Consider the following 19,030-nt stretch of genomic DNA (forward strand, 5'->3'; position numbering starts at 1 on the left):
AAATAAACCCCAGCAATATGTGGCATCTTTCCTACATCAGGATTTTGCCAATTTAACTGTATCAGATGAAAAATTAAGTTTGGCATAATTGACAGAGTTACATTGGTAACTTTTTAAAGAATACACCAGCCCTTTTACTATCCTAATAACATTCCCTACATACAAAAATGCCATGTTAAGACATCTGATGACTTGAGATGCGTAATTTTAAAATAAGCATCAAAACCCAAGCCACAAAGTATCTTCGCTATATTCTAACTTCATTCCCTGCCAGTACTTATCACAGATACCTGAAAGTATTTAACTCAACCTACACAACAGTGATTCAACATTCAGATACTGTGCAAATTCTTTAACAAAAAAAAAAGAGTAAATGCTTTCTTCTATCTTACGCTGTAATGTTTGAATCAAAAAATCAACTCAGAAAATATAACTACATAATCTTTTTGCTCTTCAGCCCGAGAAAAGCTTGCAGAAGTGGGAAGGAGCACGTTTCTTCAAAAAGGACTCCAATATGAAGCTGAGATGGTCACTGTAGGAGGAAGTACACACATTGCTTATGCGTTTGTTAGAAGGAAAGCATTGCAGATAAAGAGAAAGAAAATATGATCAGCAAAGGAAACCAGAAATGTAAGACACAAGAAGGAAGAAGAAGGAAACTCTAAAACAATTGCACACTATGATCAACACAGTTACTTCTTGTTGTGAATGGGAGTTTAACATTTTCTTCTATCCTGGCTGAAAAAATTCATAGTGATCTTGTTTATTCCTATCACACCTATCTGCTATTTTTCACCAATACTTTGTGACATTAGAGAACAAAGACCTCAAGTTATATACCTCCCCTTAAAAGTATAATGCTAAAGAGTATTTTCAAAAACCCAAATGCCAGAGAACAGTGCTTTCAATAAAATCTGGCGATGCTGCAAGGTATTCGATTCAGAAACCTATGTAAAGTCATACAGTCTATGTTAAAATTCTCCATCACTGATTCTCCTCAAAAGTTTGGTGCTTTCCTTCATAGTGAAATGATGAATATATTAATGTGCTCTGTTTATCCCTAAACCTATTGGAAATGTGCTTCTTATCTGACTTGCTTTCCAGGGCAGTGTACACCCTGGGACAAAGGAGTTTTGCTTCTCCTACACTGTTACGGACCCAACTCTGCTCGCAGGAAAGATGCTGGTATCCTAGATCCTATGGGATGCAATGCCTTGAGGAAATTTATATCAAACAATTATTGCATAATCTCAGGGTGTAATAAAACCTCCTACAGCATACACAGGCATTGAGTTCCTGTTACACCTTTGCGTCAGAGGAAGAAGTGTCCCTGTCAACAGCAGCTACAGGTCCCTGTATGAACCCGCAGGATCCCCTTGCTGTGCATGTGGAGGAAGTTGAAGATTTCTGAGGGCATAGCATGAAAACCAGGACGAGGTTTCACATTGTCATAGTAGTGGTGAGTTATAAAAATCCCTGAGGGGTTCATGGGGAAGGCCCAAAAGCCAAAAAGGTGGACCTCTTCGCAGAGCTCCAGGGCAGCAGTCACCAGGATCAGTCCAGTGCTAATCCGCTTTGCCCGCACCCCTTGGCCGAGCCAGTAGCGTGAGACGTTGATGAGATACTGGGGATGAAAGTAATAAACAGCTTGCTGAGATTCAAAATCATCCAGGACATATTTGACCCGGATTGAGACATCCGTGTTGCGAGTGTTGTAGAAAGCCGGTAGCAGAACAGAAGCATTCTCGTAGACCTGGAGCACGTCGTAAAAGGGTTTCCTCCATTTTTCCAGCTTATGAAACCTAAAGGGAAAAGGATGCGAGTGACGGTCAGACCAGTGTGGACTCAGTGTGGACCCAGCAGACAAGAAACCTCTAATGGGCTTTTACTGAAACATTTCTGATACACAGATAATTGAAATGACGTTTCAGTTAACAAGGGGAATATATTTAGATTTGTAGCTAAAGCATCAGTATGAAATGTAGGGCAAAAACACAGGGGATAAAAAAATTCATATTCTCCTCTCTTTTGGCAACACATTCATTAAGCAGTGGACAAACGTTGTAGACATTTCTGATTATGTCTCACTTCTCAGTTTATTATGAGAAGTTTGTCATTTTTCCAAGGTGTGGACAGCTGTATAGTGCACTATGCAGCGCAAAATAAAGTGGCAAATAAAAAAGTGGCAAACGCCAAAGCAGAGCAAATGTCTAAAATGTCTAACTGTAACATTTAAAAGAAATCCAAAATGCAAGCAAATTATTTTATGTTGCTTGAGAAAAGAAACACATTCCCCCCACAAGAAAGGAAAGCAGTAACTAGCCCCATAGTCCCAAACCCGTCAGCAAGGTGGTATCAAGGTATTAACAAATTTAAAATTAAAATCACCCAGTCAGTCCTGGCTACAAGGCTTAACTGGTATTTTTTAAAAACATATGACAATGTTTGTTACTTTATTTAAGCATTTAGGGTGGGATCCAGTTGCTTCTACCCTAAATGTTTCTGAGACATTTGCCTGGGGCTTGCAAGCATGGCCCAAGACTTCCAGGGGAAGGACGGCTCTGCTGTTATAATTTTAACTCATCAGTTTCTCACTTTCTGTCACCAGTGCATGGGTCTAAGTGTCCAACACATTTCTAAAAGTTGTGACTGATTCCATATATTGAATAACTTCAATTCAGAGTGAACTGTATGATTCGTAGTGTCAGTTTAAAGTAATATTGGGAAAAAAAAATTCTCCGTAACAGTTAGAATGAAGTGAAAGATAGATTTGGAAAAGCAATAGAGATGAAAATACAAAAAACCAGCAATGACCTCTCAGTAATTATACTAGGATTGACAGTCACGACATCTGTCTTCACCCCAACGTCCATGAAGTATTTCTCAGATATAGGAGGCAAATTGCATCTATAAAGGAAAGAAATTAGTAAGAAAGTTAAAAAATTTCTTGCACGTTTTCAGGACTAGAAAGTAGAATTGATTTAAGCATTTCTTCCAAGCAACAAATCTAGAAACAGATTGAGAATTTAAAATTGTATCAAAACACGTTGATGCCCAAAGTGCTCATTAAAGTAACAAGTCCTTAGGGGCTGTATGAAGACCTCTCTTCCTCCCCGAGACTGTGAGAGATGACCCCTTTTTGCAGATGTAGCCAATGCTCACTCTTTTTACCTCCTTAATAGCAGCTCAGCTGTTTACTTCAGCAGTTTAGGACAAGAAATGAAATGAAGCGCCAAGGACAATCAACCTATAAAATCAAAGAGTTCCTCAGCAACAGCTGAGCTGTATTCACTAATTAATAGATAAACTATATCTATAACATTGCTTTTAACATGCTTTTATACTCAAGAGAATTTAGGTGAAATGCTCCACAAGAGACAAATCAGTCCATTCCTAATTAATCCAAAAGTATCTGCTTCCCTTCTTTTTTCCCTTTCTAAGTATCTCCCAGCACAGTGTAACAGCAGCAATTCTGACTCTACAGATTCACCAGAGGATGTCAAAGCTCTTAGGAGCAAACTTGTGAAGATTTGCAAACCTTGACTTTGCCTAGCCTCTGCTCACCTTGGCCTTGACCTAGATGCACCATCTCACAAAATTCAGAGCATCCCTCAAGAGATGCTGAAGTTAGTGAAACGTACACACATACACACAAGCTATCACACAAGCTTCACTTCCTTAGGAAACCCAGCTGAAAAAAAAAAAAAAGCTTCAGCATTTGTTATCAGAGGCAACATAAGCAGCCTTGCAACTAGTTTTACACTCACTTTAAGCTAGCATTAAGTACTTGCTGGCATTTTGAAAACTTTTTGAGGTGATCTGTGAGCCTCAATAAAAGCCATCACTGTTAAGATCCCCACATCTCAAAAATACTGCTGTGCCTAATTCCCAAATATCTCCTATTTCTGAAGATCAGGGCTGAATAGGAGAAAACTGTAAAGGTATTTAGCGTTAAGCGACACTCACTGTTTTCACAACACTACATTTCAGTTCTCAGTATAATTTCTCAGTCACAAGGACAGAGCGAGTAGGGGAACAGAAGAATGCACAAAAATCCTTCAAAGTACCTTCTCAGACTCAGGAGGTTCACATCTACCTTCCAGAGAATCCCTCTTTATCAGGTCAGAGAATTTTTTTAGCCACCTCATCCTTCTCATAGGCAATGTTATTTCTCTGCTAGGTCATGCAACGTCCTTCTGAAGTCCTCTAGCATCCTCATTTCCACCTAGCACTGGGCACCGTGCTCCTTAGACTATGTTTGAAAAAGGTTTTCAAATACTCAGCTTCAATATTCTTGAATAGTAATCTCCCACCAGGATTAAGAAAGACCGATTTTGTTGAAAGTGATAATTCCTTATAAAAATGATAGAATCTGCATAAACTGTACTTTTGACATTAGACTTCAAAAATTCATTCTTGCAAAGAGAGTAGTCCCATCTCTAAATGCGCCCCATGTTTCATCATAAATCTCTACGCTGGCCAGTAGATGGAGATAGACAATAACAACTAGTAAATGCAATTCATGTGTGTGTAGTTTATATATTCTACTGTACTATAATTAATTGCTATCAGAATTTATTTTATAGAAAAATCTTAGTTGCATCCTGCTGACCACAAACTTCCTGACAATAAAAGATTTTCCCAGGTGTCCTGAAGGTCTCACTGAACGTTAGCAGTTCTCCATAGGCAGGTTTTGAAATAGTTTAAAGATTTATTTTTTTGGTGACCAAAACGGTGATTCCTGACAGTTTGGTGAACTGGTGTTAGACTGGAAACTGGATGTGTTCAGATCTGACCTTAAACACAAGCTTTACTTTAAAATGGGTGTCAGCAGACCTTAAGCTCTTAAACACCAGCATGTCTTTGTGCATAACACTGGTCCCACATGTTTTGGAGATGGTGAGCCAGGGGTTTCTTTTGCACAGGGATTGATGTTTTTATTCACATTTCAGTTCTACGTAAGCCTCTATTTAACTAATTACTGGTACCAAAAGCAACCCAATTTCTGTAGTGATCTGATCTGCTCTTTTTAATCAGTTTTGGGATAGTTCAAGGAAGAGTAAGAGTGGTAAAAAAGGGACCTCCACTGAAAGTTCTTATACCTAAATGATGACATTTGCTGCCCATGTTTCTACTTCCACTCAACAGCTTGTCATCCCCATGTGTAACACGTATAGCTCCTTTCAACCATACTGATAGCTGTGACCCAACATAATAGAAAGGAATCTACAATAATTATTTAATGTATAGGGGCTACACCAGGCTTTTAAGAAGCAAATTATGTGAAGCCTGGACTGTTTCACAGATTAAAACTAAGAAAATAGTTTTCTATAAAGTGGGCACAAGAGGCAGACACAAGGGTCTGAACACTATGAAGTGTGGACACAGTGAAGGTAGGACCTGTAAAATTTTATTTCTCATTTGATGCCAAATTAAATTAAGAATGCAAGGAGCCAAAATCTGACCTAATTTTTGCCGGTATGAAATCAGAGAAATGAATTGACTTACGCACAGTTATTCTAAACTGACGGCAACGTACCTAAAATCAAAAAATAGGCCAACAGAAGTAAAAAGATTCTTCTTTTCTACGGAACAGGTCATGAATCTATGAGCTAGCTTGTCATATGCTGTGACCCAGGCAAAGAGATTAACAGGATTTAGCGAGGGATTAGTCATGCATATGAATAATAAAAAAATCTTTCTCATATATATTAAGGATGATAAAAGCGCTGCTAAACTCAATTACCCAGGGACACAAGTCATGGGACATCCCAGCCTATGCAGAACCTGGATAACCTCACATACGGTGGGGAGCACAATATGAAGACACAACCTTCAAAGTTATTCAGGTGTCTCTGCACAGCCTGGGGTCTACAGTACTGATTACCGTAACTCCCATTATCCAGCACTTGAGAATCATAGAATAGAATCATAGAATCGTTTAGGTTGGAAAGGACCTTTAAGATCATCGAGTCCAGCCACAAACCCAGCACTGCCAAGTCCACCACTAAACCATGTCCCTAAGCACCATGTTTACACTTTATGCATCTTTTAAATACCTCCAGGGATGGTGACTCAACCACTTCCCTGGGCAGCCTGTTCCAATGCTTGACAACCCTTTTGGTGAAGAAATTCTTCCTAATATCCAATCTAAACCTCCCCTGGCACAACTTGAGGCCGTTTCCTCTCGTCCTCTTGCTTGTTCCTTGGGAGAAGAGACTGACCCCCACCCCGCTACAACCTCCTTTCAGGTAGCTGTAGAGAGCAAGAAGGTCTCCCCTGAAGAGACTGCACCACTTCAGAAACACACCTCTGAGGCACGTGAGCTGCGCAGCATGGAGCGATTAACATCTGGCCAAGCTGCTTGTCACACAATAGAGGTTGTACCTTTGCTTCAGAATTGCCCCAGAAAATCATGGCCATGTTCATAGGACACTGCTTATGGGCTAATGTCCATGGAAGGATAAATCCACAACCTGAGTGCCAGGTGATGTCCTGAAAGAGGACACCAAGCTTTGTCTATAAATCAATGATTAACCACATGGAGTTAGGAAGAAATAATTCCTCAAAGTATAATTTTAAAATAAACACTATACAGTGAGGTGTTTTTTCTGAAACCAATAAATCAATGATTAACCACATGGAGTTTGGGAGAAATAATTCCTCAAAGCATAATTTTAAAATAAATACTATACAGTGAGGTGTTTTTTCTGAAACATTGCTTTTTGTGCAAGAAGCAGGCTTGATATGGCCAGTTTGGCAAATCCCATGTTTCCATGTGAGAGAGAATAGCTTTCCAATCCTTTATTTGTCATTAAAAGAGGCAAAAAGAAAAATGGTGCTGTGGTGTTTACCGAAACACGAAGTCTGCACTGTCAATCTCCCGGCCACATCTGCTGTTCTTCAGAATTCCTCCATTCCCAACCACTGCACATTTCTTAAACTGGGAGCGGTGGTATGGCATATCCTGCAACATCAGAGCAAGGAAACAGTTAAATATCCCGAAACATAGAGGCAATAAATCTCTCTTACTGTTTTGGTTTTTTTGTGCAGATGCATCTTGCTGCAGATGCACTAATCATAGGAAGTTGACACTGATTCTGGCCCGCAATAATTCCATGGTGTACATAAATGGATGGGATTGTTTTCTGTGCAACTAGAGATAGTATGGGCAACTAATTCAGAGGGAAAAAAAGCAATAGCCTGCTTTTGTCCAGACTTAATAACGGAAGAAATCATTTTAGAAACTTGCTTTCCCTTCTGATTTCCATATGAGGGCATGAACCATAAAATTAGCACACCCCAGGCATTGCCTCCTGAGCTGCTTGCAAACTGCTCGCTCCTCAGGCTCTGATGCCCTGCTTTTGAGAAGTCTGTATGCATAATTCCAGAGCAGCTAGTAAAGCCCAAGAAGTCTCTCTGTGTCAGACAGCACATTACAGCTATTTATCAGAACCTAGCCTAAATTTTACTGCTTGCTACCACTAACTGTATTAATGATTATTAATTAGCACTTGTACTACCAGCAGTGCCCAGAGCTTTTGGTCAGACACCTTTTTGGACTTGTGTAGGATGCATCTTTCTGTAATCTTCAGGTAAAACTCTGTCTTCATATGCAGACACGCAGCTGCTGCTGAAGCCAGAGAGAGTGAAAATCTCCGAGAACAGAACTGGGCTGTTAGGGTGAGACAGTTGTGACGCAGAACTGAGCCGTGCTACACCTTATGAATATGTAGAGATGTGCTTATATAAGCATGAGAGTGCTCGTTTTGGTACATACATATTTTATCAATAATTTCATACTGCAAACTACAGAGAGATGCGATAGTGCCATGACATTTCTAGGTGATAATTCCCAGGATCTTTCCATAGCATTCATAAGCCATGAGGCAAAAGGGCATGCAATTACACCTGTCTGAGAAAAGCAGCAGCTGTCTTAACGGAGAGGAAATATAGAGTTGTCTGTGCTTTATCCAGGGATTTCTTAACACAAAATGCCTCAGCAGTCCTGAAAGGGAGATCAGAAGCCAGGTCTCCACATTCAGCACAAGGCTTTTGCCGTTACAGTCTTGCTCCCGTGCTTTCAGCCCTTTATCTCCTACATTTTCCATGATGCAGCCCTGCTCCTAGGCAGAGGGTGGTTTTGGCCACATAGCTGCTGCCCAGTGAATCCCAAAGCACTTTGGTATGTGATAGCACCTTCAAACCATCCTCAAGGCATACCTACATAAATACAACTGCAGCTATAGGACACTCCTAGCAAAAGCGTAGGTGTCTAGTTTTTCATGCGTTCATCTGCGCAATCAGGCAGGGTTTTGAGGATAATACTCCTGGACTTAGATGCACCCATTCTTTGCACGTCTCCAGATGCCAAAGTGCTTTCCTGGATCTGAGCCTTTCCCCTGCTCTGCCCCAGTTCCCCATGTGCACATTTAGATAACAGCACTACCCTACCTCTTAGTAGTGCTCAGAAAGTAAACGGATTAAAAGTGGTTAGACCCTAAAGGACAACCTTAATGACTCAAATCTAAGTACTTAACTTGAACATTTTTCTGACTTTCTGGAAGGGATAAATTTCAGTTATCCCCTTCAAATATGCCATTTAAAATTCATGAGGTATGCCTCACGATAAATCAGTAGTCACGTAAGCCCATTTCTGCAAATCAGTCACTATGTGCAATGGGAATTGCCCACTGGTTATAACTTTGAATGACTCTCAGGTCAAGGATTATTTGCTGAAAAGGTTTTGAATAATCATTTTGATGAATATATTTTAAAATGCTGCAGCCTGTTCACAGATAAGCTGCAAACAGAAATAAGTATAAAAATAGTTAGTCATTGTGAATATGAATGATAAAATATTCATGTCCCTAAAAAGCAGAGCTACCCCAAATGTTGGACTTATTGTATGTGTTTACTGTACTTTTTAAAACTTCTGATCAGTAAGTGCCTTTTTTATTCAGCTTGCTTAAGTTATTTCATTAGCCATTTTGCTGCTAGGTCAGTAATATTCTGCAGAAATATATTTATATATTGCATACTAGAGCGGATGACCACTAGAAAATTCGGATAATCAGCTAAAATATCATATCAAAAATAAACATTTTCAAAATGTAAGCAATAAAGTTTGTAGAAATGTCAAACAGCGAACTGTGAAATGCTTGGCTATAGGACAGTATCTAATGCGACAAGTAAAGTGAAGTCGATTCTGCAAATGGGCAGAGGCATGAGGCACCTTTGGAAACATTTTGAAGATTTCTTGGTTGATATGGAAGATTCCACTAGTATCCACTTCATATTTCAGTTTAGTTCCCAAGGGAGTATTTTTCTGGGTGGTGAACAGAAAGGCAGGGGCATTGCAACACCTCGACAAAGTAGACCTGTAAAATGAAAAAGAGAGAAGTAAGATCAAGGAGCTGATAGCATGCTTTAGGCTTTGCAATTACTATTACTGCTAACAAGGCATTTTTTCAGCAAAAAGAAACTTTTTAGCTGTAGGGGGGGTAAAATGGTGGTTTGCTGGGTTTTCCTTTAGAAAATTTTAGATTCAGTGACATTTTCCCTGATTGAGGAACTTATGGTTAAAAAAAAAAACAAACAAACACACACCACACAAAAAAGCCCAGAAGAAATTAGATCCCTGTACCTGTCTCTTCTACGCTGTAGGAAATACATGTGCAAATTCTGCCCTGCTCCAGACCCCAAAGCTGAGCTTCTGCCCCCAATATCCTGGGGAAACATCCTAATGAATTAATCTCTCTCTGCTTTAGAGGTCTACTACTTTTTGTAAATTATTTACTCATCACTGGGCAGGAAACGTAGGGGTTAAAGTATTCATCTGGGGATATGGAAGCTTGGCAGGGCAATATCTTAAACACAGCAATATCTAAAGACACTACCCCACTTACCAGACTACTGGGGAGCAGAGCATACTTAGATTAGAAAAAAACTTTTAAAGGTCTTAGTTTTGCCTTTGAACTTGCATATGTACAGCAGGAAGATGATGTGTCGCCAACAGATGAGGGCCAGGTAGACTGGTCATGGCTACAACTCCAAAATCTCAGACAAATGACCAAAATTTTCTTTGTCCCTGGGATAAAACTGCAGGTATTCCAACGCAAACAAGAACAGTTTTAAAATCTCAAAATTGGGATTCATGGCATGAGAGAAAAAACATTCAGCTCTGATCCCCTTCCATAAGTTTCATATAAAATTTAAACAGGAAAAGCATCTTTCCAAATATGGGTCCATTTCTTAGCTCCCATCTTTCGCTGAATGCTTTTCTCCTTTTACTGGTGGAACTGAAAGCCTTGACTTCAGCTTACCCTTACTCCAGAGCAGATTTGTTTCTCAGTAAATGCATCTTATACCTTTAAAGAAAAATGCATGTCATGGCAAATGCACAAACATGAAGGCAAAGCCAAATGGCTCTCAGATAACCTAGATTAAATACCTTGCCTCTGGGGTATGTAGCCTCATTATGGAAGAATAAGCCAGTCTTCTTTATGGGCTTTATTACAAGCACCAGAAAGCAAATACAGAATTATGCAAACATTTCAGTGATGTCCAATTACTATTACACATTTGACTCATGCAGAATGACACAATATGATGATCAGATCAAGGCAGCAATTGAAACTGAATAAGTCAATGAATAATTTCTAGTAACGAAATCATTAAATAATTACAAGCAGGTAGTGGGATTGAACTGTGATATTTGAGATATGAAAAAACTCTTCATTAGTTCTGCATTAAGGAATTGAAAGAGATGTTGTTTTTCAATCTAATGACCAACTGGTTTTCCAGGAGCATGTTCCTTAATGTAAATGTCTGATATTTGATGGTGGAAGACTACCAAGGAAACTGTTTTCCTTAGTCTCCAGTTACAAAAGCTAGAGTGATTTTTGTGCTTCCTCCCTCCTTGCTGCTTAAGTAGCTGCCATTTAACTTTTGCCGGATTGTCCCCATCTCACCTGATGGTCCAGAACTGGCAAAGTTCGAAAACCCATAGCTCCGTGTTCAACTACCACCTTTTAGCCTTCTACCAGTCTACATCCAAACTCAGAGACTTTGGTCTGCTTTTAAGGGACTATAGCTTCCCTGGACATCCACACACTGAAGTCTGTGTCATAGAATCATAGAATCACTGTCGCATAAGACAAAAATTAAACAGACTTTGAACTTCTTTTTTTTTCATGACTAGCATGATTATTGTTCCTGGAACCAGCTAACAAAAGTTAGGTTACATCTAGGTGCCAGTGGAAGTTTTTTAAGCAGTGATATATCAGGCAGGCAGGTATAGCCAGCGACAGGAGTCCTTCATCTCTTCTTTCTCTCAATACACTGTCCAGGATGTAGAGGGGTTCTTTGCTTCGTGTGCTGGTGTTGGCGGCCTGAGAGAGAGCGATGGTCCTCCTGACGGTCTTTAGAGAGTCCTTTCTCATCACTCCCACCTCTGAGCTGGCCTCTATACTCCAATGTGCTCCTTGCACTCTGGGCTCAATCATTAGTTCTTTTACTCCAAGCAATCTTTAAGATAGTAGGCTCTAATCCTGAATGGCTCCTGTCTTCAAAATGGGCGCTGATAATTGCCCATCAAGTCATTTCCAGAAAAAAAATATACTAAAAAACCTCTACAAAACTTATGTGGGGAGCTCACGTTGGAAAAACTGCGATGAGCCTGGGACTAATAATTAGTTATTTTTAAAGATGTTAATGACTAACTCAGCACATGCATTCTCACATTCTGTCATTAACTCGTGACAGCTATTTCCTGGAATCATGCAAGAGAATTTGGGAGAAAGTTGTGAGGCCTTATTCTAAACAACAGCTCTGAACTGTGCCAGTGATTTACAGACTTAACCAGTCTATATTCCACTTACTCTGAAATAATGTGTTTTCTCTAGACCTACTCAAATATTGCCCTTGAATATATCAATATACAACATTAAAATGTTTTGCTTCATTCTACTATTGCCTTCACAAGACCAATTTCAAAAGTTGTATCTTGAAAGGACCACGGAGGACCTGCAGCTAAGAAGAAGTCACATGAAGGAAGACAGAGTACTACAGAAACAAATTGCAGAGGTCTCTGAAGACCAGAAAAAATATCTAGATAGTCAGGGAGTAAAAGCTGAGAAACCATTAAAAAAAAGGAAGTCATAAACAGGTCTGACAGTACCTAGCAGACCACAGAAAAAAATCCAGTTTGAGTGTTTTGTAGGCCAAATTTGCAGCGTCACCAATGATATTACCATTTTACACCACCAGAGAGTTAGGTTGAAGTATTAGGTACAGCCATTAAGTCTTGGTTCTATCCTCACTTCTGCCTGAATCATACCTGGAAGTCTTTCTCGTACCAAATTCCCTGCCTTTCCTATGAAGATTTTTCCACATGCCGGAAGAGCTCTCTTTCACTCTTGTCGTTGACTTTTTTAAAGTAGAAAAAAGTCCATATTTATCTAAAAGGATGGTACTCCAACAGTAACAGTGTTATAATGCTTAGTCTTGCTATCCATATGAAGGTTTGATCTCTCTACAGGAAACTAAACTCAAACTAAAGTAAATCTTACTCAGTCTCATTAATGTGGACCGTTCTTACTTGAATAAATTAGCTTCTGTCACATTCATCTCCCATTTGCACATCTGTAGGCTCTTCCATCTGTCAAACAATTCAGTTTGTTTCACCCTAAAAGATTTAAAAAAAAAAAAAAGAAAATAAAGTTTATTACAAGAGCTTCATTTCCTAAAACAGCTGCAGCCAGGGTACCATGCTGTAGGCTTTTGATAGAGCAAAGCAGTCAGTCTAGCAAGTGCAAAATTCATCATTTTTATTTCCTTTTTCTGCTCAGAGATCGCAACTTTAAGCCATTTATACACAGGTACTGATGGAGCTCTTCAGATGTTTGGGACTGATTTCTATTCCCTGATAGGCATTCTCCATTTCTTCAGGATAAAAAAATGCAATATCGAGCAAGCATCTACTGTACCAAAGTCTGTCCACAGTCTGCTGGGAAGCTAATGAGTGTCTGGTAACTACAGCAGCTTTGGGGGGGAGAAGTTGCATCTAGTAGAAGGGCCCAGCAGAGAGGGTATTGGAAAAGAGGATATTTATCTAATTTGGCCAACTACCATTTTATTTTGGTGAAGTTATCTTAATCCGTGAGATCCTACAGAACAGCACTGTTGGTAAATCCATTTTATAAACTGCAAAAGCACACATGTAGGGATAAGCATCTGTGACTGTAAGAGGACACGAAAAGCTCTTTACATAAGGATCTCTCCCTCCCCCTCTGTTAACAAATATACTTTTAGTTATATCAAAAAATGACACTCTTATTTCTACTAGGCTGATACAGGATGACACGTTCTTGGTGATACCATCAATTCCAACCACTTCTACCTTAGAGTTCATACATATTCTTCTGTGTTTGGACAACAGAGATAATGAAGGCCTTGCAAATATCTAGAGCTAGGGAGCAATGTCATATCTGGCTAGGAAATTTTGAAGTCTGAGATTTCTTCAAGACTGATAGGTCTTAATGAGTTCTCCTCAGGCTTGAGGGCTGTGAATGTTTGAATAAAGCAAAGACTTTTAAGATAATTATATATTTAAAGCGAGTAAAACTTAGGATTTCCCAGGCTGTGGAAGTTACAGGAAGGAATTAGGTCATATTGTACTTTCTGGAGCCCACCAGAGCACATTAACTTGGAAATCTTCCATTACCATAAGGGCTGACTTAGGAAATGTAGCACATTAGAAGCAAGCACATCAGAAGAGCCCAGCATAGTAAAAGAGCTTCACATCAAATGGTATCTATCATAAAAGTAAGGCTAACTCTATCTAGCTGAGCAGGAGTCCACTACCTTATACAGGTGATTGGATAAGATGAATCAAGATTAGTAATTCTCTGTACCATCGGATAAGTATGCATAAAAGCAATTCAAACCTCCCCACCTTCAGCAAAACATTGGCAGAAGTGTGACATTCTCACCCCTTCTATTTATTTTTAAGCACTGCAAGTCAGCAAGCAGTGCAAAGTTGTTATTCGTGTATCCTTCATCCAGTACCAAATACAGAAGACAAGGACATAACCTACATTTTTCTGTGCATAAAGTCAGTGAGGGAGACATGCTCAAAAATCACGCAGACCTGGAGCAACAAGTTGTATTTTCTGTAGCCTTGATTGCTTAGTGCTATGCACTTGTATAGCTGCACTTTCAACTGAGATTCTCAGTGCACTTTACAGACCTTAATGAGCCTTGCGGACTGTCAATAAGATTACTGAACCACTGGTTTTAGATATGTTAAGGAATTAGGCATAATTTAAGCACCTAAATTCAGTGCAATGCTGAAAAAGCAAAAGGGCAACACAAAACTACCCTGCTATGCTCTGTCCAATGAGTTCCATTGGCAACCTCACATTTTTGCCCAATTCCATCGCTATGGCTTCACAGATACATTTCATTCAACTCATTAGTTTCCTGATGTACATGTAGGATCACAAAAGACAAATTGTAGATATTTTATTGGTTTTCAGAAACACATTTTCCTACTTTTTACTGAGTGTTATTAAGTTGTGAAACTCACTGCTGATTGAAGAGGTCAAAAATATAAATGGGCTCAGAAAAGATCTAAACCAGTTAATAGAGGGGTTTATTGTCTACTCTGATTACTGTAGTCTAGTCACCACCTACTACCAGCAAGTCTCCAGGCCAGTATTTGTTATCAGGAAGGCCTAAACTTTTTGCTTCATTTCTTAGCCTTCACTACTGGCCACTGCCAATGATAGAGTCTTAAGCTAGATAGACACTTGTTATGAGTCAGTCTCGCTCTTCCTACTCTTCAGTTACCTGGAATATAATATTACAAATAATATTATAAACACTGTATTTAATTCCAAACAGTGATACTGGGCCTGAACAAAATGCTTCAACGTATGTGAAAAGCCTCCATTTCATTCAAATGGACCTCCAATCAAATTCAAATGTCACTGCTTGCACATATAGGAGAACCTCGGGAATCTCTGAGGAGATCCCTATTGATGGTATCTCTTGAGCCTTGCATCTTTTGACATCATTGTAAGTTATTGTTTTCATCCTGCCTGAAAAGTAATCTTTTCAGCAAGCATTCATTCATACTTACATAGACAAAACCTTCACCTCAATGATGTCCTGCCGTAATTCCAGGCATTTGGTAGAGTTGTACTCCAAAGGCCCTTCATAAAACTCAAAATACCTGAAGAAGAACAAGGAAAAAAATTATAAATAAGGCTTAGGCTAGAATACTTGTCTTACACATCAATGGAAATTTGCTTAAAGTTGTCATTTATGATTTTTGCCTAACTTGAGACTACACTGTCTGGCCCATAGGCAGGTTATTACTTCACAGGAAAACACAGATGTCATTGCTGATTGCAGAACACCCACCAATATCCAGTTTGTTCATCCCTACAAGAGTTCATCTATCTAGTAGGCACCAACAAGGACCAGCCACCTTTTCCAGCAGTCAGCACACGGCAGCTGCCACTGAAAGTCAGGGGAAAAGCACTGATCACTTAAAAAGCACTGTTCCCATCCTTTGGGCCCCTGAATGTGCTAAGCGTTTAAAAAACAGTACCTTAAATTTTGGTTTTAGGTGGAAAGCAAAGTGCTGGAGGAGAAAAGCAAAGTCTGTGGAGATTCTTGCATAGCTCTATGCAATGGAACTTTTCATTGGGATTTCTCTTTTGGAATATTCAGAAGGGAAGGGAAGTTGGGATTTTCTTCTCAAAAAATTTGGGATGGTTTTGAGACCGAAAGGATTTGAACGCTCAGACACAGCACAAATGACAGTGCTATTCTTAACTAAAATACAGACACAAATATTGACTTTTTTTGTTAAATTCCTCAATCTCAGCTATCAAAACTGGAGTGAAGGGGAAACAAAACACAATGGTAGCTAGTCATGTTTAGGGGCCAGAGAAAGCCCAGGCTGTCCAGTAAATTCTATGAGACTGTACTGAAATGACAAAAAAATTTAGGGTTTAAACCAAGTTCTGTATCAGTTTCACCACTTGTTATTAGAAGTCTGTATTAGAACCTAATATCTAAAAACTGTGCATACTCATACAGCAGTCACGAGCATAATGAAGAAATATAAGGAGATGACCTAGAGGAATAGGTATTATGACCAAGGCTAGAGCAAGTTATTTTGATAAATCCTTTAAAATCTCAGAATTTGTGAGGCTGTAACTCTATCTTTTGATTTTTCAATATGAAAGAAAACTATAAGATTCCTGGAAGAGCTGTATTTAAACCATCATTGGAAATGTAATATCTAGGGTTTGTCTCATTGAAAAATAATATCAAAATTCATGTTTGACCTGAATGTCTGTTCAGTTCTGAACATATAAACCTTAAGTAGGAAAGCCTTGCTACTTTCCCTAGTAGTTCATGTTTATAGTTAATATCAAAACTTGGGGGGTTTCAGAATTGATCTGTTCTGGAGAAGTGCTAAGTGCTCACAGCTCCCAGGGGAACTGTAGGAAGAGAAAGTGTCCAGAAAACAACAGGTTTCTCCAACAAGGCCTCCAAAGGCCAGATGCATCTAAAAGCAAACAGTTTCTCAACTTTCTCAACCTGGTGGGATGGGTCCCATGACTGGAGGCCTTGTAAGTACATTCAGAAATGAATCTGATAAAGTGAGGACGAGAGGAACCCATAGAAGACAGAAAGGGACTATAGTGTATGACTGGAAAAAGCCCAAGAGCCTCCCAGAGCAATCTTCTACCAACTGGGAACACTTCGATCGTGTCAAACGCTGCTTTAGGAAGTGTGTCCTTCACCTCTCCCTGAGGTTTTCACCACCTCAGCTTTGCCAAATCCCAAACCAACCATTTCTGTGATCCGGCGAGGGGCACAAAACTTGAGATTGAAAGGAGGAAGCCCATGCCTAGAAGGTGGCAGGAGGAGGAAATCATAAATTCCTAACAAAGAAGTAAACTGAAAAAAACTGTCAGAAAAAAACAATAGTTCAGTAATCTTTAAAAAAGGTAACGATTTGGAAATGTGTTTGCATAGTCTTCAAGGCAACAAATATATTTTTATGAGTTTTGTAGAGGAAATTATGTATTTCAAGTGCTCCATAATTGGTGACAACTCTGTGAAAAGATTTCCTCAGCCTCCAGAAGGGAAATATAGTTCATGTAACATGAACTTTCATCTGGTCTCTCACCAAAAGGCTTGGGCTCTCCGTCCAACTCAATCCTTCACCTGGACATTCAGCCGTTGCTAAAGAGTAGCTGAAATCCATTGCACTGGCCTATCTCCTGCATGCTTGGCTTGTTGAGGTGGAGCTGAGCAACTTGTGTATTTTGAAAGCTGCTCCAACTGATTTTGGATTAAGAGCTCACCTGGTTGCACCAGGCCAAAGCCCTGTGTGGATGTACTCCAGATAAATTCCCCAAACTAAACTGAAATTTCTCTCTGTTGAGCCAACACCATAGGACTTCTTGCTGGTTACAGACTTTTACAGGGGTGAAGGAGTCCGCTCTGGATACCAGTCCAGACAACTTTTTCATCCTCCTGCAATACTCATTTTTCTTACTCTGTTTTGCGGTATCCATTCTTTACTTTGGTTCTTTGAGTCAGACAAGGCTGGGACCCTGAATGTGCATGTTCTACACGATAGCTTGAGGCAGGTAGACATCCCCATACAACACTCAGCACATTACACACCACTCCTACCTCTTTAGGCATAAGGGGGATAGCAATGGCCATCAGCCTCATCCTCGCCTTTCACCTAACACTGGATTTCAGTACCTTGTATATGCCTCAGGACAGATAAAAATGGCAAAAATCTAGATTAATATGCATTTTTATCTTTCCTGTGCACTTCTGACTCTGCTGCTAAGTTAGAGAACTGTAGCTCAGATGTCAAACAGCACATGCTATCACGTGGGAATGCCACAGCAGGGGAAAGTTGGCTTCAGCCCGTGGCACTGGAGACAAATGTGTCATTTTATGAAACAAAGATGAAATTTCCTGAGTCCCAGAGATTCCCTTTGATCACAGAATCATAGAACCATTATGGCTGGAAGAGACCTCAAAGATCATCAAGTCCAACCGTATACCCAACGCCACCATGCCTGCTAAAGCCACTAAACCATGTCTTGAAGCACCACATCTAAATGTTTTTTGAACACTTCCAGGGATGGTGACTCCACCACCTCCCTGGGGAGCCCGTTCCAATGCCTAATGACTCTTAGAGTGAAGAAGTTCTTCCTAATGTCCAGCCTGAACCTCCCCTGGTGCAACTTGAGACCGTTTCCTCTTGTCCTATCGCTAGTTACGGGGGAGAAGAGCCTGACCCCCGCCTCACTACACCCTCCTTTCAGGTCGTTGTAGAGGGCGATCAGGTCTCCCCTCAGCCTCCTTTCTCCAGGCTGATCAACCCCAGCTCCCTCAGCTGCTCCTCATAAGACTTTTTCTCCAGGCCCTTCACCAGCTTTGTCGCTCGTCTGTTTACTCAACCCACAAACCAAAAATAGAAATGAAAAAGGATGTGTTACCAAAGAAGCGGAAGGGTAAGGAGGAAAGGATTAGGTAAAAAATAAACCACTTCTGGATCTGAAAGGAAATGCGTGAGGCAGCATGGTATTTGTAGCAGAGTTATTCCATTAGCCTACAGCTTCAAAAAGCCCAGCATTGTCCCACAAGTCTCTCTACTCTCACAATAGCTCCAGCTTTTCCACCAGAGTCACTGGCAGTGGCGAATTCACCATTTCGCACCTTGCAGAAGTGCAGAGGGAGGATCCATGAAACAAGCCAGATGACACCATGCCTGCCAACGGGACACCTACATGCCTCCTACAGCAAAGACAGGGGACACCGACGGTGGTGTCACTTCTGCACCAAGTGGGGAGAAGATGTTACTGGCCATGGGGTGAGCTCGACTGAAACTAACTCATCCTGCCTGAGCGGCTGAATAATCATCATCTGGGCTGTCATTCATAAGCCCTGAACCACATCTGAAGCAGCCAGCCAGACG

At 40.2% G+C, this 19,030-nt stretch overlaps 1 protein-coding gene across 1 annotated transcript; it reads right to left on the bottom strand.

Annotated features, from left to right (window-relative positions):
• Positions 1-1,120: 1,120 nt before the first annotated feature.
• Positions 1,121-18,764, bottom strand: ST8SIA5 (ST8 alpha-N-acetyl-neuraminide alpha-2,8-sialyltransferase 5). Its single transcript, XM_009696370.1, has 7 exons — positions 18,715-18,764; positions 15,146-15,238; positions 12,602-12,688; positions 9,236-9,380; positions 6,855-6,967; positions 2,815-2,907; positions 1,121-1,802 (listed from the first exon to the last, which is right to left on the bottom strand). Exons 1-7 carry the CDS (start codon positions 18,762-18,764, stop codon positions 1,334-1,336), a joined length of 1,050 nt encoding a protein of 349 aa, XP_009694672.1. The 3' UTR covers positions 1,121-1,333.
• Positions 18,765-19,030: the final 266 nt, after the last annotated feature.

The sequence above is a fragment of the Cariama cristata genome, unplaced genomic scaffold, assembly GCF_000690535.1.
Source record: "Cariama cristata isolate BGI_N322 unplaced genomic scaffold, ASM69053v1 scaffold3563, whole genome shotgun sequence".
In the NCBI taxonomy this organism is placed as follows: domain Eukaryota; kingdom Metazoa; phylum Chordata; class Aves; order Cariamiformes; family Cariamidae; genus Cariama; species Cariama cristata.